Source organism: Doryrhamphus excisus, chromosome 19, assembly GCF_030265055.1.
Source record: "Doryrhamphus excisus isolate RoL2022-K1 chromosome 19, RoL_Dexc_1.0, whole genome shotgun sequence".
Classification (NCBI taxonomy): Eukaryota; Metazoa; Chordata; class Actinopteri; order Syngnathiformes; family Syngnathidae; genus Doryrhamphus; species Doryrhamphus excisus.
Genome location: NC_080484.1, coordinates 9965892 through 9977500, shown reverse-complemented (window position 1 = coordinate 9977500; position 11609 = coordinate 9965892). Strand labels below are relative to the sequence as shown.

The following is an 11609-nucleotide window of genomic DNA, read 5'->3' as shown; positions in this document are numbered from 1 at the left end:
AATTGACACGATACAGGCACGTACTATGCACATTAATCCGCTAACAGGCTGTGTGGGATCAGATCCAACACAAAAGACTGTGAAGTATGTGGCGATTGTGTTGGCGGAATAAATGTTTAATGGCAGCCAGATGTCTGGCGGTTAACTCACCGTGAGGGAAGCGATGCCCTTTTGGTAGGAGCGCAGGGCCTCTGCGATGGCGCTCATAGCCCCGCTGTAGTCGCCGTCGTCCATATGGGTCAGGCACTGCTCGGCCTGGGAGAACTCCTTCAGGCTGTTGAGCCAGAAGTAAAAGTGCTCAGATGCCACGCGGGTCCGCAGGCTTTGGTAGAGTTCGCTGGAGAGCTCGTGGCACCCCTGTTGATTCAGGAGAACACTTTGACACGACAACACAAACGTCTCCAATTTTTAAACCATAGGTTAGAGTTAAGAGGTCGTATGGTGGATAAACAATGTTTGGACAAAACGCATAGAAAAATGTGTTTTTCAAACATCCGTATTCATGGTACATCAAAGCACTCATGCAACACAGAGAATTATTCAAATTAGACTATGACCTCATCACCATGCCACAGATAGATTGCGGTCCTGTGGGAAACCGCAGATGATGGAATGATTACCATACGAGAAGCTTGCCGTGCAATCCGGTATACGGTCCAACCATTGGCGACGTTCTCAAGTTGCTGTTTGATGACCGTCTTTACTTCGGCTGTCAAAGATGACTGACTAGCTACAAAAATCACTGTTGCCAAGGAAACCTGGATGGGGAGGGCGGGGGAACAAAAATCAAAGACAGAAAGAGAAAAGGACATCCGTGAATTGTAAATGAACGGTACGTATTCCTAACCAGAAGCTCTTGCTGTTTGTCAGTAGACGAGTGACTGGCCACTCCGAAGAGATCCACCAGATCTCCCAGCATGCTGTCGCCCAGCACGGGCAGGTGGGTGGCGATGGCTGCCAGAGCGTGACACATGAGAACGCGGGACGAGTCACAGGACAAGTGAAGCTGACCTAGCAGGAACTCCACAGCCGACTGGCTAAGGTGGGGCCGACTCTTTAGCAACTTGACTAACGAGGTGAGTGTCGTCTATAATCAAAGGAGTAGAAGTAATCAATGTAGACTTAAAGTTTAAAAACTGTGCACTGTGATGATGGAGGCATCAGTCTTACTTTGAGTGTAGCCTGGGCACTAGCGCTACTGTCTTGACTGCAAAGCATCAGCAGGGACTCCACCCCCAACAATGTATCCTGCTCCAGATGGGCTATATCTGAGAATACATAGCCAAATATAGGTTAGTGAAATACTGCATGAGAGGGAATTCCCTGCAAGTGGATAACTGACCTTTTTCTGGACAGGAAATGACAATGTTGGACAGCACTATAACGCCGTGAGCAGCGAGAGCCAGGTTACTGTGGTAACAGCACTCTTGTGCCAATTTCACCAGGTCGGTGAGCCGGGAAGGAGCGGAGACGCCGCCTGAATATAATTAAATTGATTCCAGTCAGAGTTGCAGACTAATGAAAGGTCTTACAATTGTGTTTAAACTTTAATTTACAGGGCAATACGACATGAATGTTACCTGTTGTATGATTAAAGTACTGCTTTATTGCAATTGTTCCAGATAGGGTAGACAGCACAGCTAACATTCCCAGCTTCAAGCTAACATATGGGCTGCTCAGTGCACACTCGCACAGGGTCTGCAAATACAAAAACGACTCAATTACATAAATGGTGAGAAAGTGTCTTATCTACAATACCAGTCAAAGGTTTTCAACACACTTCCTCATGAGAAAGTGTGACCACACTTTTGACTGGCGGTACAGTTTACTCATACCTGAGTGTTTTCTTTAATCCAAAGATGAGGAGCCTTTCTTGCCAGGAGCTTTAAATCGTTAATTGCAAGTCTTTTCACAGCCTTCCGTGGGTCATCCTTCAGGTATTGAAGGAGGAGCTGCAACTATAGGGATATTTACACGTTAAAGGCCAATCAACGCAAATATGTTGGCTTTAAGGCACAACCTGCTTGGGTATATCAATGAGGGAGGAGGCCGCCAGCTGGGTGAAAGTGTGCAGGGTGACAATGACCATAGGGGTGGAGGGGTACGAGGTGACAAGGTTCTGCAGAAGTTCTCGGCTGCTGGATGCCAGACTGGCATCGTGATGCATGTGCTGCAACATGGGGATCAACTTCAGCTTCAGGTCGACGGGGGTGTCTAAACCTGGGAAGTGTTTAAGACAAGTTGGACGTTGAGGAGAAAGGCTGTAATATATTTATATATGTAAAAAAAAAAAAAAAAATCCTCGCCACTTTTCCAACAGTCTCCCATAATAATTTGAGGTGTTACCTTGAATCATCTCACTGACTTTGTTGCAAATCCCAGCAGCAAAGTCTCTGAAAACAAGAAACAGCAGCTTTTATACTTTATTATAAGATTTTTTTAACCCTTGTATTACTGTTTAAAACCTTTAAAAATCTTTCTAAAAAGACGTTAGCATTATTACACAGCAGTTCACTTGTTTATACACCTGTATGACAGTTATGTTACATTTTAAAATGCTGTTGAAGACATCAGAAATTCTACTGTAAGTGTTGTTTTTTTCTATGGTATAGCCTTACTTTGACTGTGCAGAAAAGCTGGCTGCAGCAAATATAGCTGCTTCCACTTCCACGTTGTCATGAGAGTCGAGACTCTGGCGAATACTGTGGTGGGCGTTTTTCCTCTCTGGGATAATGGAAGCCAAACTGCCCAGCATCCTGTTGAGAGGTCGGTGCAGTTGAATTACAGCTAACCAAGGTAATGAGCTACATTACCTGTGATATGTCACCTCAGTGTGATGGCTCGGGCCACAGGGTCATTGCTATGGATGACTGAAAACACCCTTTTGACAAATTCATCCACATTGAGGATTTTTTCCAGATGTTTCTCACTCTGCTGTGTTACTTTGAGTACACACAGTCGAAGAAAGTTGTTCCTGAAATCAGAGAAACGAGCTTATTCAAATTCATGTTTGTTCGTGCTGTCTTCCACTTTCATAGAACCATACCCAAGTCTAAATATGTCTGCAAGTTTCAGGAACGCAGAGTTAATGAGGATGGGGAACGGGTACTTGAGGAAGAGTTTTGGGAAGAGCACCACAGCCTCGCACTGCTCCCCCGGTTTTCCCGACCGCAGCCCTGGTCAAAACAACAGAATGTCATAATAGTAACCCATACATAAGTCACGTGAATACACTGGAAGCTATGCTAAGTTGTTAGCAGGCTAGCTTGTCGGCACCTTTGTCCAGCTCCATAAGCGCAGAATTTGCGTCAAGTTCTTGCTCGCCATAGCAAGCCTCCGACAGGAACGAGCGTGCAGCTGAAAGAGACATTATACGTTCTTTTCCCGCTTAATATTTCAGATATGAGGGTACATACGAGTTAGCAGCGTTCTACTACTAATCCATTCTTAAACCGGATATCAAAGCTCACGGTTTTCCGTTTTTCAGATTTTCACAATAAAATATACATGCGTTTATTTGCGCGTTTTTACAGAGTTATTGGTAAATAAATATCTTATTTGCAGGTGTGACTTGAAATTATACAGTTTTATATATCTTATTCAACTGAGAGCTTCCAATACACCACTTATTCAATTTACTCTAACGACGATAGGCACATACAAACCGGAAACGAACTTTACTATGGAGCGAAAGTGTCTCTTTCCACCAATAGGAGCGCAGAACGCTGGTTTAGCGGGGAATTCGGTCCCTGCGTTCAAGCGTTCTGTTCGCGGGAAAGAAGAGCAATAGTACTAACGCAGAGGAACCACAGCCACCAGTGAATATATATTTTGGATTTATCGGATCGTCTCCCACCAAAGCACAGGAATGCTTTTCCGTTCAATTGTTGACAGACGTCTCGGGAGACAACGGCAGAATGGTGAGTGAGACGTTTTAAAAGAGCTATCTGTCTCAGTTAGCATTGATAGAATCAAATTTGTTCCTTATTCTCTGGCAATGTGATATACGTATTGTATTTAAAGTTGCTTTTTTAACGATTCGTTGCTGAAATCAAGTTTCATCGAATAATAAACCCGGTTTGTCCTGCTTTACTTGGTTTAGTCGACCCTAAATCTCCATATGAATGAAACGCAATACAGTTAGCATTTAACAATGGCTTGCAGTTTGTCTCCTCAGCCCAGACTCGGGTAACTGATAAATGTCGAAAATTATTCCAGAAGCTTTTGCATGTGCAAATTAAGCTAACTGTAACAAGGCATTAGGTACACAACAATGTATTTAGGTGATCAATAAAGTTGCACGATTCAATATTTTAATGCATTTATCTTCCTAGCCCTTCCTGCTCATCCCTGGCCCAAGTACCCTCTGAGCTCCTTTCTGCAAGGCTACCAGTGTGTTCGTCATGATGAACACATCTCCTATGGGAACCTTGGCGATTCTGTTCCCCCGTTTGGACTGTCTTTCTCCTCTGGTAGAGCTCTATCTGCTTATCACCAGCTGAGTGGTTTGTTGCTATTTATTTATCTACTGTATATGCATCCTTTTCCCCCACAGCAAGGGAGATTGGGGATGTTCTTGCTGTGGCAAATGAAGAAGGCATTGTTAGGATTTACAACACCGAATGCAGAGGAAAGCCACTTCTTAAAGGTGGTGTGCATTTGCACTGTATCATTTTTACATTTCTATTTTTGTACCAGTCTGATGTTGAGTATGTGTACTTGCAGAATGGCTGGCTCATGAGAATGCTGTCTTTGACATAGCATGGGTACCAGGGGAGTCTCAATTGGTAAGACGCACTGTAGTCACCATATACTTAGAAATAGCTACAGAATAATAATTTTTGACATTTGCATTGTTGCATCAATCTAGGTGACTGCTGCAGGGGACCAGATGGCCAGGTTATGGGATGTAAAATCTGGGGAGCTTTTAGGCAGCTTTAAGGGCCACCTTTGCAGCCTCAAATCTGTCGCATTCAGTATGGAGGACAAAGGTATGGATTTTATCGGTAAAAAAAGTAGTTGGGGTTGAGAAAGGAAACAATTTGGTGTATGTATGTGACAATCTTTTTGCTTGACAGATGGACATTGATTAGCAATGGGGAAAATGAACAATAAATGAATAAATGACTGTATTTTATTTAAATATAAATCTTGTGTTAAGTTTAAATGGCAGAAAAAGTGTGTTGTTTCCATATGCGGCTTTTGTGTGCCCAAAACAGCAGCACCTATTGACAAAAGTATCTAGTTAAGTGACAGTGGGCAGTGTTGTGTATGTTCATGTACATGTTCCGGAAATTGTTGTTATATATTGTATATTTTCACCAACCAAATGCTAAAAGTCTATACTTTACAATGATTAGATTAGATTAGATTCAACTTAATTGTTATTGCTCATGTCACTTGTACAGGGTAACAAAATGCAGTTAGCATCCAACCAGAAGTGCAATTTTATAAGTACCTTAGTAGTAAGTAAATGTAGAAATAGAATAGAGCTGTAAATGGACAGATCTATGTACAAACTCTAACAGGCTGTGACTATAATACAGTAAGGATATATACAGGGATATAGATGACTACAATATGGCTATTACAGATTATAAACAGTATGCACAGTATGGATGTGACAATATATAATAACAGTAATATGTACAGTATTGCAATGAAGTGACTAATACATGGTCAATGTGCAATACAAGAGCTCACAACAACAGAGTAATATTTCTTTAAATCATGACATTAAAAGCTATATATAACAAACGTAATTTAAAAACAGCTCCGCCAGAATCAGCAGCCAATTAGTGCTATTAATTGCATGATAGTGTTCATTCCTACAGTGCTATACCAAGTACACTGATGAGGTTGTTTGTCTTCCAACAGCTGTCTTCTGTACTGGTGCAAGAGATGGAAATATTTTAGTCTGGGACACGCGGTGCAGCAAAAAAGGTATTTTGTTTCGGGTTTTTTTTTCACATTTTAGCTGGATCCTTTACAGGTGCATCATGTCTACTTGTGGTCTCGTCAGATGGTTTCTACAAACAGGTGAAACAGATCCGCGGCGCTCATAACAAAGCAGAGGCAAACCCCCCATCCAAAACAAAGAAGAGGCGACTCAGCACTCGTGGCATGGCTCCGAGCGTGGTGAGTTGTCTCAGCGACTGACTAATGTTCAGACAACTGGATGCTGATATTCTGATGTGTTTTGCAGGACACCCAGCAAAGCGTCACTGTGGTTTTATTTCGAGATCAGCACACCCTAATCTCCTCCGGTGCTGTTGATGGGTAATTGTCTATTGACAATTGTTGATTGTCTAAAAAGCACAGAAAAAACGAAACATTTATTTCTCCTTGAAGTGTCGTGAAGATGTGGGACTTGAGGAAAAACTACACAGCGCACCATCACGATCCTGTACCCCTGCAGACCTTCCCGTATCCTGGTTCTTCCATGCGCATGCGTCTGGGTTAGTTTTGCACCTTTTTATTCGCAGTAAACGTATACACAAGTGTACAGTGAAAGTGTTATTCTGCTTGTGTTGCAGGTTATTCCGGACTCGTGTTGGACTCCACACGATCCAACGTCATGTGCAACTGCACCGATGACAGCATATACATGTTCAATGTCAGCGGGACAAAAACCAGCCCGGGTAAACAAACGATAAGCAGCAGGACTTCTCTTGAGAATGTTTTGGACATTTTCAAGGGGAAAACATGCAAAAAAAATCAGTATGTTATGAAGGCGAAAATCAATTTCACAAGAAAAAAGTCAGACAGGAAAAAATATATTTTGAAGGGGTAACATTTTTTTTAGTATAAATAAGTGAGATTTTAACTGTGAAAACAGTTTTATTGGGGGGAGGATCAATTTTTTTTAGGAACAAAAATATATATATATTTTTTCAAGATTAAATAAAACATTACTTGAAAAAATGGAAAATTTAAGTCCAAAAATGCTGTCTGAAAAAGAAAGAAAAAGTCCAAAGACGGCACAACCCCAAATATCATTATTCTCATAATAATATTTATTAATATAAATTATACAGTAAACCTCGGATATATCGGACTCGGATATATCGGAAATTCGCTCACAACGGACAGATAAAAAAGAACCAATTTTTCTGTAATGCATTTCCAATAAAAATTCATTGCATATATCGGATTTTTTATAACGGATTTCGCCTATTTCGGACAAAATCTCCAGTCCCATTCCAATGCATTTCCATTAAATTTCCCTCGCATATATCGGATGGCCGCATTGTGGCGCTCCGATTCGCCGAATCGTGACAGGCCGCTATACAACGTCGTTTGCAGCGTTGCCTGCGCGTCCAGGTACATTGGAAACATAGTCAAGGAAGTGCCTTTTTATAATGGATAAAATCCGATTTACGCATATACCGGATATAAATCCGATATATGCGTAAAACGGACATTTTCCGGTATACGCATATAACGGATTTCGCTTATATCGGACAAAACCAGTGGGAACAATTGAATCCGATATATCCGAGGTTTACTGTATTACCAAACAATTACATTTTCATAGTCTTTTAAAGACATATTTACCATATTTATTCATTCTTTAAAATAATGAATATAGGTTGATGTCAGATTGTTGTGTTTTGGTTGGCTGGGAATTTTGACATTTGTTAAAATATATGTTATGTCTTTATGTATTCTTGTAGCAATACTACTTCATCCATCCATCCAGCCGTCCTTTTTCTTTGCCGTTTATCCTCGGTAGGGTCGCAGGGGTATGCTGGAGCCTATCCCAGGCGATAGGCGGGGTACACCGTGGACTGGTCGCCAGCCAATGGCAGGGCACATATAGTCCTGTAGATAACTTGCAGAATATCAATACTATTTTACCCATGTTTATCACTAGATGGGGCTATTAACTAGTATGATATTAAAAGGTGCAACTAGTAAAGCAAGAGGGTGTTTAGCTGTTTATATATACAGTACTGTATTTGTGTAAATACCTCACTTCAAATATAAGAAGACCACAATTGTGTTTAGGATCCTCATTTCAGTTTGCCTCCACAGAGGCAGTGTTCAGTGGCCACCAAAACTCCTCTTTTTACATCAAGTCCACAATTAGCCCAGATGACCAGTTCTTGGCCAGTGGTTCCAGTGACAACAACACGTACATCTGGAAGGTACATCGTAATAGAAAATAAGGCAAATTTGATGTGTGGTTTGCTGTGATTCGAAAAGAGCAGTTCATTGCAGATGTCCGATCCCACACAACCTCCAATGACGCTCCAAGGCCACAGTGAGGAGGTGACATCTGTCGCTTGGTGCCCAACAGACTTCACTAAGGTGAGGTGGCTATCTTCTAAAGGAGCACCAAGGTTTGAAAACATTGAAAAGCAGGTTCATTTAGGTCCCTTTTTTATTTTTAAATAATCCACCCTTCAGATTGCTTCCTGCTCCGATGACCACACTGTACGCATCTGGCGACTTCATCGGGAAATGGATGGAACGCAGTCTTCAGTGGGAGAGGCCAATCTTGTTGGCTGGGCACGTCCTAAGAGTCCACACAGTAAGGACATTTTTTTTAAATGTACAGTAGATATGTTACTAGTCAACCTTGTAAGTTGTGTTTTTTAGGACCTTTGAAATTCATGAGTAGCCAGGTCTGTTCTATGGTTATCGTCACCATTTCCCATTTGGGAAATGATTCATTCATTCATTTCCTCACGAGGGTCGCCGGGTGCTGGAGCTTATCCCAGGTGTCTTCGGGGGGGAGGTGTCACCCTGGACTGGTCGCCAGCCAATCACAGGGCACATATAGACAAACAACCATTCACATTCATACCTATGGACAATTTGGAGTTACCAATTAACCTAGCATGGAATGTGGAATGTTGGAGGAAACCGGAGTACCCGGAAATGGGTAATGGTTAATGGTAATGGTTTTATTTCATTTGAACATGCATCAGATTACAATTGAGTGCATCCCATAATCAGAGTAGACGGCGTAGCAGTTTCATATCATATTCATATCTATACATTCATTCATTCATTCATTTTCTACCGCTTATCCTCACAAGGGTCGCGGGGGTGCTGGAGCCTATCCCAGCTGTCTTCGGGGGGGAGGCGGGGTACACCCTGGACTGGTCGCCAGCCAATCACAGGGCACATATAGACAAACAACCATTCACACTCACATTCATACCTTTGGACAATTTGGAGTCGTCAATTAACGTAGCATGTTTTTGGAATGTGGGAGGAAACCCACCCTTACACGGGGAGAACATGTAACTCTACACAGAGATGGCTGAGGGTGGAATTGAACTCAGGTATCCTAGCTGTGTGGCATGCGTGCTAACCACTTGTCCACCGTGCAGCATTTGGGAAATGACACTTGATTTAAAAAAGCACTTGTGGGATTAAACTTTTAGATTTTTTCTAATTTGAAAGCAACTTAATTTTTTTTAAAGTTAATTCATGATTTTGGCTGCATGAGAAAGTGAAAAGGAAAACATAGCTATATTTTGACCACATGGTCATTTATTAATAACACAGCAGCACTAATGCCGGAGTAGCGGGAAATAGCAAACTTCTCAGCCAGTATGAATACAGCCGACGAGTTCCTTGCAATTCCTTGTTAATGCCAATGCATGGTATCTTAAATATAAAGTGGCCATGAGTTCTCCAGCTATTAATCCAGCAGATGGCGCCATCTCACAAGTCAATTCACCCAACATTTTCCAGCACTGGAAGACTCTTTTGACATACCACATGCTTTGTAACTACAATACTGTGTATTGTATGCCTGTAATTGTTTCTTAATGTATAGAAGTTAATTTAAAATACATATTACATGATTTAGAGTGTTCAAATTAAGCACTTTTCAGTCTGACATAAAGCATAAAGCGCTTAGTCATGAATAGATCTTAAGGGTTTGAATTATTAAAATTTTTTTCAGAACTTTCCAACCCCACTGAGACGACGCCCGCTAAGGAACAGAGGATCGAGAGCATCGGAGGCCTGGCTTCACCGCAGCTGGCCGCATGTGCTCCGAGCGGGGCCGCCATGCCTCTCCCCTCCAGCACCACCTCACCTCTCCAGGATGCAAAGACTACAATTTGTCAGAGAACACCACGTTCCATCAAAACGTGGCTATCTCCTCGTCAAAACAGCCCTCTGCTGCGGAAGGTACTCAGCCCGTGTCCTCAGAACCCGGCCAGCTACACCTCTCCCCCAGCGCGCCGTGCCAAACGAAGACTGGAGACGGGTTCATCCGACGGCGATGTGGATAAAGAGGACCACGACGGCGTTGCACAACTTTACAATGTAGCCAAGAGGAGCCGGGTCCTGTCTGGCATCTGCTGCCCGACTCAGGAGAGTCCAGAGCAGGCAGACGGCCAAACCGAGGATGCCGCATCAAGAGAGACTGGCAAGGAGAATCGGTGTCCACCACTGACAGACTGGCTGTCAGTTATGGGCCAAAAGATGAGAGGGAGCCCGAGCAGTCCCCGAAGTCCCGGTGCTGCGAAGAAACAAGCGGGCAAGACGCCAGCTTCACCGGTAAGCACAATGTGTATTTTTAATAGCTTGTATTTGCTCTGTCCTGCAAACAAATTGGGGCTTTTAAAGGGCCGGAGTCAACCTCAAGTCAACTTCACACATGCGTGAAACAGCAGTTAAACATTTGCTGGATCATTTTGCTTGTTTCCTGTTGTTAACACCAGACATCACATGCAGGCTTTCTAAATATGCAGCCAGTCCAGAAAATCAACTCTCTCACCTCTTCATTCAGAGTCACTGTTACAGTAGAGTGCACAGTCCAGGAAGTCAATTCCATCTGACCTTCACAGTGCTGGAAAACTTCTTAAGGTTTTTTTTTGTCTCACATCTTCTTTTTCAGACTATCGGCTCGCCACAAAGCATGAAAAAAATATCTTCCTATTTCACAAGGAGACCCACTGAGTGACCTCACGGAGCCTTTACAGTATTTGAGATGCTGCGTTAGGTCATTTTAATCCACAAACTGCTCGGAGAATTTACTGACAAAGGTACCCCCTAAACATTTTTAGTGAGACATTTCATGCAATTTTTTTTTATTGCCAGGAAAACTCATTTTGGAAGATGGAATACCATTTCACGCAACTTGAAAGTTGCATGAAAAACAAAAGTCAAAAACTCTCTTGGAGACCTTTTAAGAAAATTAGTCTTTGTAAAAGATTCGTTCTTATCCAACAGTTTCATGTGTTTGTTTTTTTTGTTGTTGTTCATATGTACAAAATAGCATGTGCTTGGTTTGTTTGTGATGCACAGTTGAATTGGCAGATTTTTATTAAATCGAAGATATATTGTAGCCAGCGTACTTGGCTTCATAGAGTTACAATTTTCATAAAAATAAGCTATTTTAAGACATTTCGGGGACCCCTACGGAGACGCATGGGGGGAGAGAGACATGGAGAAGTTACCCCTTTTAATAGTCTGTTTTGTTCTTGTATTTAATTAAAATAATGAGTGTAATAGTGGAGTAAATAGAAGGCTTAAACTGTAATGAAAATAATAAATACAGCAGTAAAATCTTACAGAAGCATTGAATTAATGAATTAATACAGAAAATATGATAAATATACCCTTAGTTAAATAATAAT

At 42.0% G+C, this 11609-nt stretch overlaps 2 protein-coding genes across 2 annotated transcripts in view; one reads left to right on the top strand and one right to left on the bottom strand.

Annotated features, from left to right (window-relative positions):
- Positions 1-3488, bottom strand: part of ints7 (integrator complex subunit 7) — an 8459-nt gene extending 4971 nt beyond the window's left edge. Inside the window, exons 1-13 of the mRNA XM_058057618.1 lie at positions 3277-3488; positions 3047-3176; positions 2828-2974; positions 2619-2756; positions 2347-2393; positions 2021-2220; positions 1836-1958; positions 1581-1698; positions 1343-1477; positions 1171-1268; positions 848-1087; positions 621-758; positions 151-357 (exon numbers count right to left, since the gene is read on the bottom strand). Of these exons, the coding sequence (XP_057913601.1) occupies positions 151-357; positions 621-758; positions 848-1087; positions 1171-1268; positions 1343-1477; positions 1581-1698; positions 1836-1958; positions 2021-2220; positions 2347-2393; positions 2619-2756; positions 2828-2974; positions 3047-3176; positions 3277-3370 (1815 nt within the window). The 5' untranslated portion in view covers positions 3371-3488. The remainder of the gene's footprint in view (positions 1-150; positions 358-620; positions 759-847; positions 1088-1170; positions 1269-1342; positions 1478-1580; positions 1699-1835; positions 1959-2020; positions 2221-2346; positions 2394-2618; positions 2757-2827; positions 2975-3046; positions 3177-3276) is intronic.
- On the top strand, positions 857-11429 carry dtl (denticleless E3 ubiquitin protein ligase homolog (Drosophila)). The gene is made up of 15 exons (XM_058057619.1): positions 857-3920; positions 4335-4472; positions 4556-4648; positions 4726-4787; positions 4871-4991; positions 5878-5943; positions 6023-6138; positions 6206-6279; positions 6352-6458; positions 6537-6641; positions 8038-8150; positions 8224-8313; positions 8413-8536; positions 9926-10527; positions 10868-11429. Exons 1-15 carry the CDS (start codon positions 3869-3871, stop codon positions 10931-10933), a joined length of 1929 nt encoding a protein of 642 aa, XP_057913602.1. The 5' UTR covers positions 857-3868; the 3' UTR covers positions 10934-11429.
- Positions 11430-11609: the final 180 nt, after the last annotated feature.

Bases quoted from the DNA above. Each gene is read 5' to 3' on its own strand.
- dtl (XM_058057619.1), top strand. From the start codon at position 3,869: ATGCTTTTCCGTTCAATTGTTGACAGACGTCTCGGGAGACAACGGCAG. The intron at 4,992-5,877 runs GTATGGATTTTA...GTCTTCCAACAG, and splicing joins ATTCAGTATGGAGGACAAAG to CTGTCTTCTGTACTGGTGCA. The intron at 8,314-8,412 runs GTGAGGTGGCTA...TCCACCCTTCAG, and splicing joins GCCCAACAGACTTCACTAAG to ATTGCTTCCTGCTCCGATGA.